Source organism: Astatotilapia calliptera, chromosome 18 (assembly GCF_900246225.1).
Source record: "Astatotilapia calliptera chromosome 18, fAstCal1.2, whole genome shotgun sequence".
Taxonomy (NCBI): Eukaryota; Metazoa; Chordata; class Actinopteri; order Cichliformes; family Cichlidae; genus Astatotilapia; species Astatotilapia calliptera.
Window position 1 is genome coordinate 23,848,329 of NC_039319.1, and position 15,992 is coordinate 23,864,320.

A 15,992-nucleotide genomic window follows, 5' to 3' on the forward strand; every position below is an offset into this window, starting at 1 on the left:
TCCGGTGAACGCAGGCTTTATTAAGTAAACAGCGCACATAAATACAATCACATCAAAAAACCCTTTTGAACTTGTTTCATTTACAATACAAAATAAGAATGAACAATGCAACAATATATAACTCCAGGTGAAAATCTCACAGGAAACAGAAAGAACCTTACATTAGGGACATGTTTATATCAGAGTGTGTCCACCAGTACTTCTAAAATATTCCATCAAAAATGCCAACAAAAGCATCTTCCTCTTTGCTGCTGGTGTTATATGCAAAAGGGGGAAAAAAGGAAAAAGGGTATTTATTAATCCTGTAAGGAAGTATGCTTATCCCATATCCCCTGCATATAGGATCACTTTTTTTATTTGCTGAGAAAACATGCAATAGGTGTGAATCAAGGCCACTTTTTTACCTTCTATTGAGAGATGAGCTGGCGTTGGGTGGGGCACTCAATGCTGAAAAGAAATCCAATCTCCTAGTCACTTTTGCCTCCTCGGGCTGTTTTAGAAGTTCTAATGATGTTTTTATAGTGGTTTCCTCACTGAAAATATTTGGCCTCTGCACAACAAAAAGAAATAGAGCCATGATTCATGTCTGCACATTAGCTTGACTGCTGGCTGTTACATTTGAGAAAGGTGAGGTTAGAACCATTAACTGAAAAATAGCACAAGTATGAGCTTTACTGTACTAACTGAATAAATAGACAGTTAAATAGATAATAGATAACTAAAAGATGTCAACAGACAGAAAATGGTGTTCTCAGTGTTTTTACATATAACAACTAACTGCACAAATAGACATGTGCACATTCCCGCGTGTGCACATACATGCACTTTTGGATTCCACTTGGGTGTGATTCTCTTCTGTGGTGTGAATGTCCGGCTGACTGGTGAGGGTCCCGCTTTTTTGATTTCAGGACTGACATTTGTTGAAGTCAACCTGAAATAATCATGAAAAACATTTATTACACATGTATTGTTATTAAACAGTCCAACCATCTTCCATGCTCCTTGTTTCTCATGACAATGCGACAAAAGAGAAGAATAGACACTTTTTGCATGTGATATCAAGTTGTCATTGTAAATTGTGTAAAAACTATAAACTTTGACACTTGTATTTTACTTTAGATTTAATCTACACTATTACGATTTTTAATCGACTAAAACTAAAAGAATAGAAAAGAGAGGGCGGCTGTCTCCTGAATCCAAACTGGGAGCTGTTTCCAACGGAAGGGAACATGAAAGCTTTTACTTTTAGAAAATCCAGGATCAACAACTGGAGTCTGCAAATATGACAAATTTTCTAACGGTTACTGGTACTATCTCACTACACATACAGTATGTCACACAGTTTCTGGTTCCTGGCTTCCTGGTTATACCTTACTTGTTGGTTAATGGTGCATAAGGTTGTGGTCTTACCTCAGTGGTGTAGTCACAGCGGTTATGGAAGGTTTGATGTGTGAGTGGCTGAGTAATACTGGTGCTGAAGCTGTAACATAGCCTACATAAAGACATATGTATAGTGTTAATTAAACCATAAGAACATCTGACGTATAATCCCACATGGGCATGTGTGCTTAAGGGTATCCAGTGATATTAAAACATCACTGTGTTCATGTCACAGTGAAGTCCTAATGACTGAAATGTGTGAAAAGCTGATTTTCAGTTCACTCTACCTGGTGTGCGGTTTTCACCACACTGCTGAATTTGAGGTTGTGCAGTTGTGTATGAAGTCAGTGCTGGCTCGCTGGCATGGATCAGATTATCATCATCAAAATCGCCCCAGTCATCCCACTCGTTTCCAAGGTCAAAGTTGACAGTCGGTATCTGGAGGGATGAAGTATTTTTGCAGAGAGCAGCCTGTTCTGGCAGTGCGGTGGAGCTCTTTGAGTGACCCGTGCTGGTTATATTGACCTGGTTTAGATCCTGTTGAGAGTCCTGACTCCCAACACTCATATCTGTGGTCATCCACAACGAGGAACCTCAACACAGAGGAAGATAAAAGCATGGTCACATCATCAAATCCTTCTCAACTGTGTGCATTTATAAATTCAACTTGAAAAATAATATCTATCTAATATCTTTTTAGATTCTTCCATCTCCCACGCAGCTATTGATTTCAAAGCTGACCGTGGTTGGGTGATACTCGTTAAGTCTACCATTTAATCTTGTGTATGCTGAATAAACCTGTTCCTGAGTATGTCTGACTTAATTAATATGTTTTATTTTGTTACTACAGTCCATATAACAATTGTCTGCACTTGGACCTCCTCTGAGGAGAACTTAAAGCTGAGCAGAACAAAAACATGTGAACCAACAGGATGGTCCGTCTGCTACTGAGTTTGAAGTTATTTAACAATACTTTGATGGTGAGGATGAGCTGCAGCAGCGTTTTGGGAAGGCCCTCCCATCGTTGTGTACATGTCCTCCACATAATAGTCATCATAATCTCAAAAAATAAAAAGAAAGAAAACAGCTGATGATATAACATATCAATGATATATGATATAACACGTGACACAAAGAAGATATGATAGAAGTGACATTCAAATGTTAAGGAATATGTGGAGCTTAGTCATGTCACTCGTTTACCTCCGTCAAGGTCATTCAGGCTTTCTACGTCAGGTAGTTGAGCTTCACTTGCCAAGTCAGTCCCAGACTGAGGTCTCACTGAAGCTTTACAGAGATTTTCTTTATTCCTTCAGATGGAAAAAAACCAAGCTTGAAAGTAATGTGAGCCAAGTGCGTCTTTGCTCATGATTGTTGAGAATCTAATGTTCAGCTTTTCTTTTAAGGAAACTATTAACATGTTTGCACATAAGAATCAAGATAAATCTGTAATTTCAGTGTGGCTGTGTGTACCATGAAGGGGGTGGAAGCATCTCTTTGGGTTTGTAAGCAAACCTTTGCATGCTGAGCGACACAGGCTCCTCAGCCATTTTCATCTAAAGAAATAAAACAGAACATCACCCATATTATTAATTAGCTCAGGAATACAGACAACGTGCCCGCCGTGTGCAGAAGACGGTTTTCTTTACAAAAAAATATATATATGCCATTTTCTATAATTAGTTATTTTGGTGCAAAATATTACAGAAACCCAAAACAATGCTTATGCCCTCATAGTTATACACAGAGTATATCTGCCTAGGGAACTTTGGACTGAATGAGCTTCGAAATATTTTATATTTTATACTTAATAAAACCATCATAAAGGGTAATTAGCAGCTGCTAATCCAATACAGTTAATTAACTGATCATCAGCAAGTGTGAGCGCCTCTATAAAAGCAAACTTTTTGGCAGTTTACTGGCATGGAGCATTTATGTGTGTGTTAACACAATGCCACAATATTCTCAAATTCACCCCAAGATTAGATCATGCAGTGTTCAGAGAAAGAACAAAAACAGGCCTCAGTTAGCATGTTAAACATTGAAGATCATGGGAGTACAATTACAAAAAAAGACTGAACAAGTGCAGTGTGCTTGGAAGGATTTCCAGGAGGAAGCCTCTTCTCTATAAAAAGAACATGGCAGCACAGCTTAGGTATGCAAAATTGTCCCTGAACAAACTACAAGACTTCTAGAACAATGTCCTCTGGACAGACAAGATCAAAGTTTTCCATAGTGCACAGCAACACAATCATCAAGCATATCAGCATAAACACTGTAAACCAACTGTCAAGCATGTTGGTGGAGAAGTGATGATTTGGGTTTGTCTTATAGCCACAAGACTTGGGCACCTTGCAGTCATTGAGTCCACCATGAACTCCTCTGTATACCAAACTTGTTCTAAACTCATATGTGAAGCCATCTGTCTCCAGCTGAAGCCTGGCTGAAATTGGGTCATGCGCGATCAAAACAAAACAGAACCACAGCAGCAAATCTACGCCAAGGCGTAGTAATGGCCCAGTCAAAGTCCAGGCCTCAAGCTGATCGAAAGACTGTGGCAGGAGAAATGAAACAACGCTGTAAAGTAGAAGTTTTAGAGCTCGACTTATTGGATTTTTAGGATCGATACTGATATTTGGTGATTTAAAAATCTAACATTCTGATTTTTTCTAAATACACTAGTGTTATGATCCAAGGTTGTCAGTGTTTGTGTTATGTGCGACTCCTCCCACCAGAGGATGGCTGTGGGTTTTTTCCCCTTTCTCTCTTAGGAGGTGGACACCTGGGCGTGCCTGCTGAGTAGCTGGGTGGAGTCTCTTCCTGTCTTGGGATTGGATAATTGGTTGATCACCTCCAGTACTTAACTACCAGATGATAGCCACCTGGCCCCCCTCTCTACTAGCCTCCGCCATCCAACAAAGAGCATGTGTTTTTGATTCGTTATTTTGATAGAGTGTCTGTGCCCAGTAATTTGCAAGTATAACCTTGTGTGTGTGTCTGGCGTTAGTACCTCAGTTTTGTAAATAGCTGTAAAGACTTTCTTTTTTGTATAATTGTATTTTCTGTATGCCAAATACAACTTTAATGCACATACTATGTGCATTATATATGTTTCAGTGTCCCTTATTGCTACTAAACAATTTCCACTTATAAATCCACAATAAGGATTGTTTACATTGCATATACGTCCTATTCTTATAATAGGACATATATGTAAGTCTGCCATGTGGATAGTGCATATCTTTTTTTATTTGCAACTTCCATACTTGACTGAAATTTCTTTTAATTGTTTTATTGTAACTACTGGTGACTGGTCAGCTTCTGCAGTTTTTTAGGAGTAAGAACATAATACAATGTTATTCTGCTGTACTGTTTATGACCTATTGAGATTGCTTGGATATAGCACACCCTCAGACACACAACACATTTAAAAGTCTAGATAAAGCTACTGAAAGTATGAGATGTGGGTTCAGATATGATATTTTGCTCACTTTGAGTCGCTTAACAGGGGTCGGCGCAAATGTGTCACATCGGCTCCTCAGGTCTTTCAAATATGAAGTGAAACTGGTTTCTTGGTTTGCTGACCTCTTTCTTGTCACAGTAACACCTACTTTACCTTGGGAGGACATGCATGAACACTGTTGGCACGCTGTGGCAGGAAGGACCTCTGCACAGACAGATTCATAAAATGCATCATACTCACAACAGTCATGGGCACAGAAAGCCTTGTTTTTGCAGAAGTGGTTGCAATGTCTTTTATTGCCCATATCTGCAAAAGAACATTTAAAAAGTTTAAAAAATATAACATTTGAAGTCTGAAAAAAATGTATCAACAAACAAAATATGCATTTGCCTCAGAAGAAATACAATATTTATAAACCATATCATGATAAAGCATGAAAAAGTAATCTGTACCAAAGCTACAACTGCTCTCTTCTCCCACAGATGTGCCGTTCTCCCTGTGAGTTGCAGCCTGATTTGTTGATAGTGGTTTCAGCACCGATTGCGGTCTCCTGGCATCCTGCGTTATGTTGTGTGGATTTTCAGTCCCAAATCTTCGAGCTGCAGAGTAGTACACTGTGAACTTCTGCTGGATGTCCAGACCCACTACAGCAGAAGAAACGCATGGTAAATCCTCTCCTTACATATATTCAGTCCAGTATAAGAGTCTATACACCAAAGGACACAGTGAGCTGTTACCTTCATTTAAAAAAATACAAAAAATTGGAACCAAATGAGATGTTGCTGTTTTCCTCTTTTTGGTTACAATGTAAATGTGCTTCCATGGTTTACCATATTCTGAACTGATAAGATGCACACTGATCTCATCTCCTTTCATAGCCTTCGCCACCTCAATCTTCTTTGACCAGCTACCACCCTTCAGCAGCATTACGTCCCTGGAAAACAAACAGCATATGTTGGCGTTCCATATTTTGGCTTCTTTTACAAAAGGTGAAAGTCAAGACATGGTGTTTTATCCTCACGTGAGTTTCTGCAGAAAGACGACATTGTTATCAGCGTCTCCGATGACGACGGAGGCATAATGGTGGTCTTGAGCTGCTCTCCTGGTCAGCAGCTGTGCTTGGTTTTTGAGGCTCACTTTAAGCACAATCTCTGCTGTGGTGCTGCTGTACCTTGGAAGCTATAAATCACAACAGCTTTAGAGGAACATGATACAGAACAGACATGGAAATAAACACTTAAATGTGTTGATATGGGTGAAAACAGGTACAATTTTGAAATAGCTTTCAAATAAAAGCCAAGAAAATATAAATAATTTAAATGCTGGACCTTCAGCAAGCTAACAGTATACTGTGCCATTTTACATATTAACAAGTAAGAGATTATGTTGGCTAAAACGCATTAAAGAGGGAACTGTGGCTAACTGAAAGCTCAAAATAATCTCCTTTGATTTTTTGTAGCCATGCCCAGAAGAAATCACATTCACATTAACTGCCCTCTTGAAGCTCTCGTGTGAGCAAAGGCCAAGAATGAAGAATGAAGAATTAAATATGTAAATGTGGTTTAAACATCCAGCACAAAAAAAATATATCAAATTTTAGTGTATTTTTCTATTTTTCACTACATTTATGATCAAATATTTATGATTTCAGATTTTTTAAGATCAACAAATATGAAGTGCTTGTGCCTTGTGCCGTGATAACAATAGTTTGCAATGCCATTTACCTGCTCCACCATTACGTCATACTTTGGGAGGTGTATGACAGACTCTCTGATTTGGTTTCCAAATGGCGGATGCCTATTGAGAATCTGAACATAAAGTTTGCAAAAGTTACACCCAAACACTTTCAGCAGACATTAAGTGCTTGAGGAGATGCTTAACATTAACTGAGTGATTTTGAAAAAACAGAATTACACTTTCACCTTTAGTTGTTGGTATTTAACATCAACCTGATATCACTACAAGTGTGTAACAGACACACCAGTTCACCGTGTCCATTTCACATTTTGTCGCTCCAAAATGTGAAACGTACGAGCATGCAGAAGTTGCAGTAATCTGCAGTAACAGTGGAGGGAGATTTTTTTTTTTAAAGCCAACATGAAAATAATCATGGGAAAGCGTTTAAACAGACACATTTAAGTGTACGTACATATTAGTTTAATAGAGTCAGATGATTAAGGACACTGGAATGCACTTATGTTTTTAGCTCAATACCAACTTTCTGGCTTTAAATATATTACCTCCTGCTAATAATGCAATGTCAGCATGCACTAATGCAACTTCTTCATGTGTGTCCATTTCACGCTTTGCCTCTCCACGTGAAATGGACAGGCATGAACAAGTGTCCATTTCAGGTTTGGAGAGGCAAACGTGAAATGGACACGTTTTGTGAGGATACTTGGTTAAGAAACTAGGTATTGTTGTCTACTCTTGTTTTTTTAGTTGTTTTTTTTTCACATTAACCTAAAGTGTGAAAGAAATAGTGGCATCATGTGAAGGTAAAAGTAGGTGGGTGTAGGGTGGTGCAACTTCCTCATGACCTGGCCAAAGTTTGTAGTCACACGCATGTGAACCAAAACGTACCACGTCAACCACACACCCACTGAACAACAAACTGAGCACACAAATTAAAAGCTTTAGATAATTTAGATTAGATTAATTATTAGATTATCTTCAGATTATAAAGCATTTTACTTTTAAGTATTACACAGACTTACCAGCTCAAGCTCTCTGGCGTTGGTTTGCTCTATTTTGCTGAATGTGGTGAGTCCAGCATGCACCATGGCAGTTGACAGAGTTTGGCCTGAAACAACCCATGTTATTACTTAATTACTATAAACTGTAACGACAATATACAATAACCTATTGTGTCACTTTATTAGGTACACCTGTTCAACTGCTTGTTAGCCGCAACATTATTTAACATGATGACTTTGAACATGCTGTGGTTGCTGATTGCAGATGGGCTGGTCTGAGTATTTTAGAAACTGCTGATGTACTGTGATTTTCCCACATAACCATCTCTAGGATTTACAAAGAATGACCTGAAAAGAGGGCGTGAGTTAGCGAGCCAGCGAGTGAGTGCCAGTTCTCTGGGAGAAAATGGTCGACGCTGCAAGTGGGAGAATAAGAATAATAAGCAGACTGCTTTGAGCTGATAAGAAGGCAACTGTAACTCAAATAACTACTTTTTACAAACAAGGAATGCAGAAGAGTATCTCTGGAACCTTGAAAAACCACACTGGGTGTCACTCCTGTTAGCGAATAACAGGAAACTGGAGGGACTCACAAAAATGCAGAGCACTGGAAACATTTTATCTGGTCTGATGAGTCTCAATTTCTACTGCAACATTCAAAAAAGCAGGGTCAGAATTTGGCATTAGCAACATGACATCAACGGTAGGGTGGGGGTGGGGGTGGGGGGTTGTAATGAGGTGGCATTTTATTGGCACTCTTTGTGCTCCTCAGTACCGGCTGAAGTTCTTTAAAACACGACAGCCTCCCTGAGTATTGTTGCTGATCATGTCAATCCCTTTATGACCACAGTGTACCCATCCTCTGATGGCTGCTTCCAGCTGGATAACACACCATGTCACAAAGCTCAGATCATCTAAAACTGTTTTTTTGAACATGACATGAGTTTGTTGGACTCAAATGGCCCCGGGGGTCACCAGATCTTAATCCAATAGAGCACCTTAGGGATGTGATGCAAAAGAAGAGTCAGCTGACAAATCTGCAGCAACTGTGTGATGTGATTATGTCAATATGGACCAAAATCTCTGAGGAAAGTTTACGGCACCCTGTTGAATCTGTGCCATAAAGAATAAAAGACAGAAATGAAGGCAAAAGGTGGTTCAACCCAGTACTAGCAAAGTGTACCTAATGAAGTGTCCAGTGAGTGTACGTCTAACAGAAAGAATATTTGGTTTATTAATATTTCCATTATGCAGCAGTTGTGGCATAATAATATTTCTTCTAGTATTACTGCATGAGCAGTTGACCTACAATGCAGTATGCTGTATCAATTTATAATGTAAAAAGAACATAGAGAGGCATCCACCTATCTTTTCCAGCTGTTTGGAAACATAGGGTGAGTTTTCCCAAAGCTTTGCTCTGAAGCACTTAGCCAGGATCAGGGAGTTGACCACAGCAGAAAAAACAGCCTTGACCCTCTGACTCAGAAACTCAGACAGACCTGAATGGGATCATAATAAAATCAAAACTTAAAAACATGAATACAGGCAACTCGTCTTTTGTACGTTTCTTATTCCCTGAACGTACATCTGCTGATGCGCATGCCAATCCTGAAGATCTTTGCTGTGTCCTGTGTAAGTCCAAAATCTTGAACTGGGATGGAGCTTAACTGAGCCTGAATCAAACTACAAAGCACAATATTTATGTACATGGACAATCAGTAATACAATTCTTTAACACTGCAAATTCTGAAAAATATAAAATCAAAAACTACACTTTCTTTTAAACCTACCAGTTTACTTTCATCTCACTGGTTTTGATCTTTCCGTTAATGGGATACCTGGAAAAACGCATAAAGATTTAGTTTTCACTGGCTTGTGTCTATCTCACCCCCCTATTATGCATTTCCCATATAAAACAAAGTTTTTGATGCTGTGCATACATTTGTGCATCCTATAAATGTGTCTGACCTGATGGTGACTCTGTTTTTGTCCCTGTTCAAAGCATTCAAGGACCTTTTCTCATTCACTCTCAGCTGGATGTCACTGAACTCTCTGCTCTTTGACAGCAGCTCAATCTGTACACACAATACAAGGACGGTGAATACTCATAATGGTTATTTTTTCTCTAGCTGAGTTTAGTTTAGTTGTGAGAGGCAGCAAGAGAAAGAACAAGGTCAGGCATGCTGTTCCTGCAAAATGTCAAGGATAACACTGTATAGAGTCAATCTTGAATAAATGCATTTACATCAAATACGTAGTACAGAAAACCTACCAGATCAGACAGGTTTTCAGTCCCAGACACTTTACTGAACTGTTTCATGGTGTCAAAGGCAATGCAGTACCTAGCCATCAACCTGCCAGCCTCTGTAAGAGAGAAATAAATTGCTTAACAGTTTCAAGTTTTTAGTATTAGACTTGGCTGCAAAAAAAGACATGAAAACAGCCTGAACATCTACCTGTCGGTTTGATGGTGATATCCTCATCCATAGAGATCAGCCCAACAGAGGACAGAGAGTTGAGATTCTTCAGACACAGTTCTAATGAAGATGACAGAAACGGTACATAGCTTAAATTTCAATAAGGGAACAGATCCGACACTTACATTTGAGCAAAAAAAACAAGCAAACACAAAACCTCTTTAAGCAGCCGGGTTACTGTGGCTTGAATTTTTTTGTATTTTTCTAAAAGTAACCTTCAGTTTCATAAAAGTACAGCTATGGCCCACCTTGCAATTTTGCTTCAATTCCACATCTGTCTAGGTCGGCAGAGAATCCTGAAATGAAAATGCGGACAAACTGACACTCACTGGTTTTTTTAAAAATTAACGGACCTCACAGCTGATTAACAACAAGCAGAAGACAGGAGAAGGCTCTAACCATAGTGTGTGGGGTTCTTGAGGGCTCTGATGTAAAGGAAGGTGGAGCGAATCCAGTCCAAAGCCATTTTGACATCACTGATAGTCTGCAGAACAATCTCAGCATTCAAGTGTTCCACCAGGTGGCTGTGTAAGCTGTGGAAACAGAGTCTAGTGTTACCCCATGATCGTTCCACCTGTGTGTCCTCTTGAGAGAGCGATATGAAGAAAAAGAAGAAAAAGACAGAAGGGATTTTAAAGAGAGCATTACTACTGGTCCTACCTGCTCTCAATGACTTCTATCCCATTCATAAGCTTCAGGTACTTCTCTCTGGTTTGAATCTTGGTCATGATCACAGCAGTAGCAGATGTGTCAAACTGGAGGCAGAAAGGATGAAAATGAAAGTACATCATAAAACCTAAATATAATAATGCATTCATTGCTGTTATATTCTGTCATAAACATGTCATTGCCTGTGGTCTTCCAGCACGGCCTATCATCTGGAGCAGATCTGCCTCGCTGTACTCCTGACAGGAGCCTGCAACATACTGCATGGTGGATTTGATCACCACCAGGTGAGCTGGTAGGTTTACCCCCATGGATAAAGTCCTGGTGGTAACTAGGAGAGAGCAAACAAATTGAGACACCATAAAATAAAACAGAAGACTGGTTAAGTTATTCTACTAGTGCTCAGTTTGTTATGATCTAAGGATCTGCCTGATGTTGGAGTTTTTTGTTTTTCACTGTTATTCCAGAGTTATCATTACTAGCATCGTTGGGTTGAGTTTTCCATATTTTTCTTAATGTTTGTATTTGTCTAGTTTAGTATTCATTCATGGAGTTTTTGTTATCTTTGTTGTTGTGTTTATTTCCTGTATTTCTGGTTTATTCCGCTAGTCTTGCTTTCGTCTCACGTTCGGTGAGTTTTCTGCTCTTTGTGTTTAGTCTTCTTGTTATTTCCTGTGTGACTCCCTTATTGTCTTCACCTATGCAGACAACCATTCGCACTCACATTCACTCGCACATTCACACCTAATGGCAATTTGGATTTTCCAATCAACCTATCCCCACAAGCTGCATGTCTTTGGACGGTGGGAGGAAGCCAGAGTATCCGGGGGGAACCCACGCAAACACGGGGAGAACATGCAAACTCCACACAGAAAGACCCCGGCCTGATGGTGGAATTGAACTCAGGACCTTCTTGCTGTGCCGCAACAGTGCTAACCACCATGCCACCGTGCTGCCCAAAAAATATATTTTATCTTTTGCTTAAATGTTTATTCACTGAGCTCTCACTGTTGCTTCTGTTTCTAGTTTTTTTTTAATTATTTCATTTTTGTTTTGTTGCATTTTGTTCAAATTAATTAGCTGCTATTCCTCATGTAGGATACTTTTTTGTACAGGATACGTTTCATATTTTGGCTGTTGTCACACAATTTCAGCACTTTTAAGACAAATGAAGTATATCATCTTAAATATATATACTATTACCATCAAAATAACAATATTTCTTATTGTTGTACAGAAACCTAAGTTATTTTTGACACAACCCTGTGATTGGTACAAGGAGCTGATGTGCAAAAACAATTACTGTGGTACTTGTCCTTCCTGTTTGTGTCAGCAGTGTGACAGGGAAAAAAAAGTATCATGTTGCACACTTGTGTGGTAACATATTACTTCACAGCGCAGGATAAAACTGTGCCTCACAGAGGACAGGCAGGTCTCCCATAGTGAAGGCTTCTTCTATCAACTTCCGATCAGACAAGTCAACTCCTGCGTGATGGTAGCCGACTCCTAACGCCACCAAATCTGGGCCGCAAACAAAGTTACCACAAAGTTATGTTAGACATTTGACATATTGCATATTCAAAACACAAAGTTTTCAATAAACGGGGTTACACACAAGTTAAGCACGATTTGTCTGTGTGCAGTGAAAGTGAGTGTGTTGTGTCAGCTTATTTAGCTGAAACTGTATTTTCTTCGGGGGGGGGCACGTTTTGAGTGCTTCCTTTACACATGTAAAGGAAGCAGTCAAAACGTGCGGCTATCCTAAATGGGGGTTCTTAAAGTCAGCAAAGAGGCACAGAAAAGAAGACCAGACACCAGCGAGGGAGGATAAGAAGGACAGACGCAACAACATTGACATCCCCTATGTAGCCGGTGTATCAGAGAAACTCAGGAGAGTTTTCTCCAAGCATGACATCCCGGTGTATTTCAGACCCAGCAACACGCTCAGACAGAAACTGGTTCACCCGAAAGACAAAACGCCAAAACACAAACTTAACAATGTGGTGTATGCTGTACAGTGCAGTGAGGAATGCCCAGACCTCTACATCGGAGAGACCAAACAGCCACTTCACAAGCGCATGGCACAACACAGAAGAGCCACCTCCACAGGACAAGACTCAGCAGTCCATCTGCATCTTAAGGATAAAGGACACTCTTTCGAGGATGCCAATGTTCACATTTTGGACAGAGAGGACAGATGGTTTGAAAGAGGAGTGAAAGAAGCCATCTATGTCCACTGTGAGCGACCATCTTTGAACAGAGGCGGGGGTTTACAACACCAACTCTCTGCCATCTATAATCCAGTTTTGAGATCCCTTCCCAGACGCCTTAACGCCCACTCACATCCTGGGCCAGCTGACCTCAGGAATTCGCATGATAAGGTGGGGCCAGGTTTCACAATGAACACACCCGAAACTCTGGCTGATTGGGACCCACACCCAGTTTCACACCTTGGCTCAGGCGATTAGAGGATCATCAGGGGGTCCTTTTGTCCCTCTGTGGGGGGTCACTCCCACTAGGTTTATATCTGGGACTCTCCACCATTTGACCTTAGAACTGAAGAAGCTTCTCGGATGAGAGGTGAAACGTCTTCAAGCAACTTAAAGAAGTCCAGACGCTTTTCTTTGCAAGCTCCTTTGATTACACTCTATATACACTGTGTCTGCACTACAAGTGTCTTTGTCATCTTGTTACTTTTCGGCCATACACCAATGTGTCACATAATCATCAGTCGACAATGTCAAAACTCACATAAATATGACCAAATGCAACATCTGCATTATTGAATGTGTTTTCTCCAATTCATCGTACATAAGTTAGATACAAACGAGATCTGTGAGTTCTGTGCAGGCCATTCAAGTTCTTCAAGCTCATTTCTTTAGACTTTATTTTGTGTCGAGAGGATGTTGAAACTGAAACTACAAAGCATCACTGAGCACATTGCAAACCACTAAAGGAGGCCCCAAGGTCATTTTTCTTTTAAAAAGTACCACTGATAACATGTTTCAGATACCTTACCTCTCAGTTTAGAATCGAGAATGGAGTTTGCATATTTCATCAACCTGCAGAGTCAAGCAGATCACACAAGTTCAATCAGAACAGCCTGCTCTGTAAACTTGCACGTGCGCGGATGTTTCACTGCGGATGATTGAACATCAAACCTTTGCTTGTGCTCGATGCTCATGATGAATCGAGCATCCTTAGCCAGAACTGCGGCTGACTGCTGAGTTCCTTTCCTTGTAGAGCAAAACTACAAGACACAATTTTCAGATAATGAGGCAAAAAACCCCAAAAACCTGCATCTTCTGTCATGTTCAGAAAGAAAGCATAAACAACATGCAGTTTGGATACATTTTACAACCCACCACAAGTGCAGGCTTCTGCTCAGCGTACGTCTGTATGATGTTGGCTATCTTGTAGTTAAGTGCCAAATCAAACTTGAACTCAGTTTGATTTGGACCACAGGGGAATCCCAGCACCACCTTCCTTAGCTTCACCGGACGGTGGCTCTCATCCATATCCAGATATATGGCCGGGCCGTTCTCATTTGACAGCCAGTCTGCTATCTAAAAACAAGCAGGAAGTTTGAGAATCCACAAGTTACTGATCTACAAATGAGAGACAATGCAAACAGGTACAGCGGGTGCTTACATCAGATACATTGGGTATGGTAGCAGACACAGCCACAACTCTCATAGAGAGGCTGGCCTCTGGATACTGTGAAGTCCTGAAGGTGTGTACTGCCTTCATCCTGCTCACCACCACTTCCAACGTGGCACCACGGGTTGCATCCTTCACGACATGCACCTGGTACAAAAATATTTTTCATGTGTGGAAACGGCTCAGGGATATTTGTATGCACGTAAAATACAAAATCAATCTTTATGTTTTATTATTAACATAAATGAGTGCAAGTCTAAAGGAACTAGGCCAGCGTCTGTGTACTCCCATAATACAGACTCCAGGAACAAGATGTTCCATCATTTTTAATGGATAACCTCAAGTAAAATAAAGTGCTGAGGGCAGAGGCTAATTATGTGCTATCGTGCAATGTTCCATCCTAAGACACAAAGTAGCCAGTGCATCCCCCACTGTGCAGGAAAATAAAGAGGCAAGAAGTAACATCCAAAAACGGTTCTGTGAGCAAAATATGTGACAAACACACTGACCTCGTCGATAAGGAAGAGCCTAACTAGCTGCAGCAAACAGTTATCCTTCCACTTTCGGGTCATGCTGTCCCACTTTTCCTTAAAAATATAAATGATCATGTATCAATCTATGATGCATAGAAATATAACAATATTTAACTAAGACATAACATCTTATTTTACATTTCCCCTCCTTTTCTACCCTTTATTTTGCATTTGCATAATTATGCTGCTTCATATTGTCACATACAGGTGTGGTCAGGATGATGTGGGAGTCCTGAATCTCAAAGAAGTCATCGATCTCTGTGTCACCAGTCAGCTCCTTGCAGGTCAGCCCCAGAGGACTAAACTTCTTTTTCCAGCTCTCAAAGCACTGACTGCAGAGAGCTTTGATAGGGGCCACTGGTGAAAACAAACAATGGATTCTTTATACGAGAGCTTCATAAGTCAAAAATCCTCCCCCCAAAAATTATTGGAGTAAAAAAATCAGAACATGGTGAAAGTAACACACATATTCAAAGCCCCTGTGTGTGATTATAGCTAGGTGTGCCATTTCAAAGCACTGAATAAATGTGAATGAGCAGTGGGATTTAGCAGCTTATAGCCAATAATACTGCATGCTCACTATATACAGCTTTGACATCTCTCCAGGGCTCTGGTGTCTCCATTAGCAGGCGAATGATTGCCAGCTCAAACAGCACTGTTTTACCAGATCCAGTCGGAGCACAGGCCACAAAGTTTTTATTTGTATAAAGAACCTGCAGACAGACCAAACACACATACACTGGAGGACACAGTGCCAGGGGTAGTTTACATTTACACAGGTGTAAATTTACATTTAACCAGATGTGTTTTTCATGATTTCTGTGTATGCAGATTTACAAACAAATGCTTACATCATCCAGAGCTTTGGACTGAACGTAATTGAAAAAGGGAAACTCACTGAAGACAGATCTGAACTTAAATGCTGTGTAACAGGTTTTAGGAAACATCACTTTGATTCAGACACTACCTAACAGCTTCAAATTGTGTCAATTTGAACAAGAAAAAGGATACGTATTTCTGAAACTGGGCGCAAAACTCCAGATCCAGAAGATCCTGAAATGACAATATTATTTAAGACATTATAAATTTTCATTAATGCAAGATTTTCATTGAAACA

At 40.1% G+C, this 15,992-nt stretch overlaps 1 protein-coding gene across 7 annotated transcripts in view; it reads right to left on the minus strand.

Moving 5' to 3' along the window:
* Window positions 1-15,992, minus strand: part of hfm1 (helicase for meiosis 1) — a 22,537-nt gene continuing 6,545 nt past the window's right edge. For 5 of the 7 annotated variants that reach the window (XM_026148530.1, XM_026148532.1, XM_026148531.1 and 2 more), the window contains 35 exons: window positions 15,887-15,928; window positions 15,727-15,797; window positions 15,456-15,588; window positions 15,081-15,232; window positions 14,852-14,929; window positions 14,334-14,489; window positions 14,048-14,248; window positions 13,844-13,932; window positions 13,701-13,744; window positions 12,102-12,203; window positions 10,868-11,013; window positions 10,677-10,771; window positions 10,416-10,549; window positions 10,265-10,312; window positions 9,996-10,076; window positions 9,812-9,903; window positions 9,508-9,614; window positions 9,330-9,377; window positions 9,125-9,222; window positions 8,904-9,038; window positions 7,561-7,646; window positions 6,568-6,651; window positions 5,865-6,022; window positions 5,674-5,777; window positions 5,296-5,487; window positions 5,084-5,149; window positions 4,872-4,996; window positions 2,854-2,936; window positions 2,584-2,690; window positions 2,354-2,440; window positions 1,668-1,973; window positions 1,411-1,492; window positions 820-931; window positions 405-550; window positions 1-251 (listed from right to left, as the gene is read on the minus strand). In XM_026148530.1, coding sequence (XP_026004315.1) covers window positions 203-251; window positions 405-550; window positions 820-931; window positions 1,411-1,492; window positions 1,668-1,973; window positions 2,354-2,440; window positions 2,584-2,690; window positions 2,854-2,936; window positions 4,872-4,996; window positions 5,084-5,149; window positions 5,296-5,487; window positions 5,674-5,777; window positions 5,865-6,022; window positions 6,568-6,651; window positions 7,561-7,646; window positions 8,904-9,038; window positions 9,125-9,222; window positions 9,330-9,377; window positions 9,508-9,614; window positions 9,812-9,903; window positions 9,996-10,076; window positions 10,265-10,312; window positions 10,416-10,549; window positions 10,677-10,771; window positions 10,868-11,013; window positions 12,102-12,203; window positions 13,701-13,744; window positions 13,844-13,932; window positions 14,048-14,248; window positions 14,334-14,489; window positions 14,852-14,929; window positions 15,081-15,232; window positions 15,456-15,588; window positions 15,727-15,797; window positions 15,887-15,928 — 3,839 coding nt within the window. In that variant the 3' untranslated portion in view covers window positions 1-202. The remainder of the gene's footprint in view (window positions 252-404; window positions 551-819; window positions 932-1,410; window positions 1,493-1,667; window positions 1,974-2,353; window positions 2,441-2,583; window positions 2,691-2,853; window positions 2,937-4,871; window positions 4,997-5,083; window positions 5,150-5,295; window positions 5,488-5,673; window positions 5,778-5,864; window positions 6,023-6,567; window positions 6,652-7,560; window positions 7,647-8,903; window positions 9,039-9,124; window positions 9,223-9,329; window positions 9,378-9,507; window positions 9,615-9,811; window positions 9,904-9,995; window positions 10,077-10,264; window positions 10,313-10,415; window positions 10,550-10,676; window positions 10,772-10,867; window positions 11,014-12,101; window positions 12,204-13,700; window positions 13,745-13,843; window positions 13,933-14,047; window positions 14,249-14,333; window positions 14,490-14,851; window positions 14,930-15,080; window positions 15,233-15,455; window positions 15,589-15,726; window positions 15,798-15,886; window positions 15,929-15,992) is intronic. The other 2 variants (XM_026148529.1, XM_026148533.1) reach the window with 2 other exon arrangements.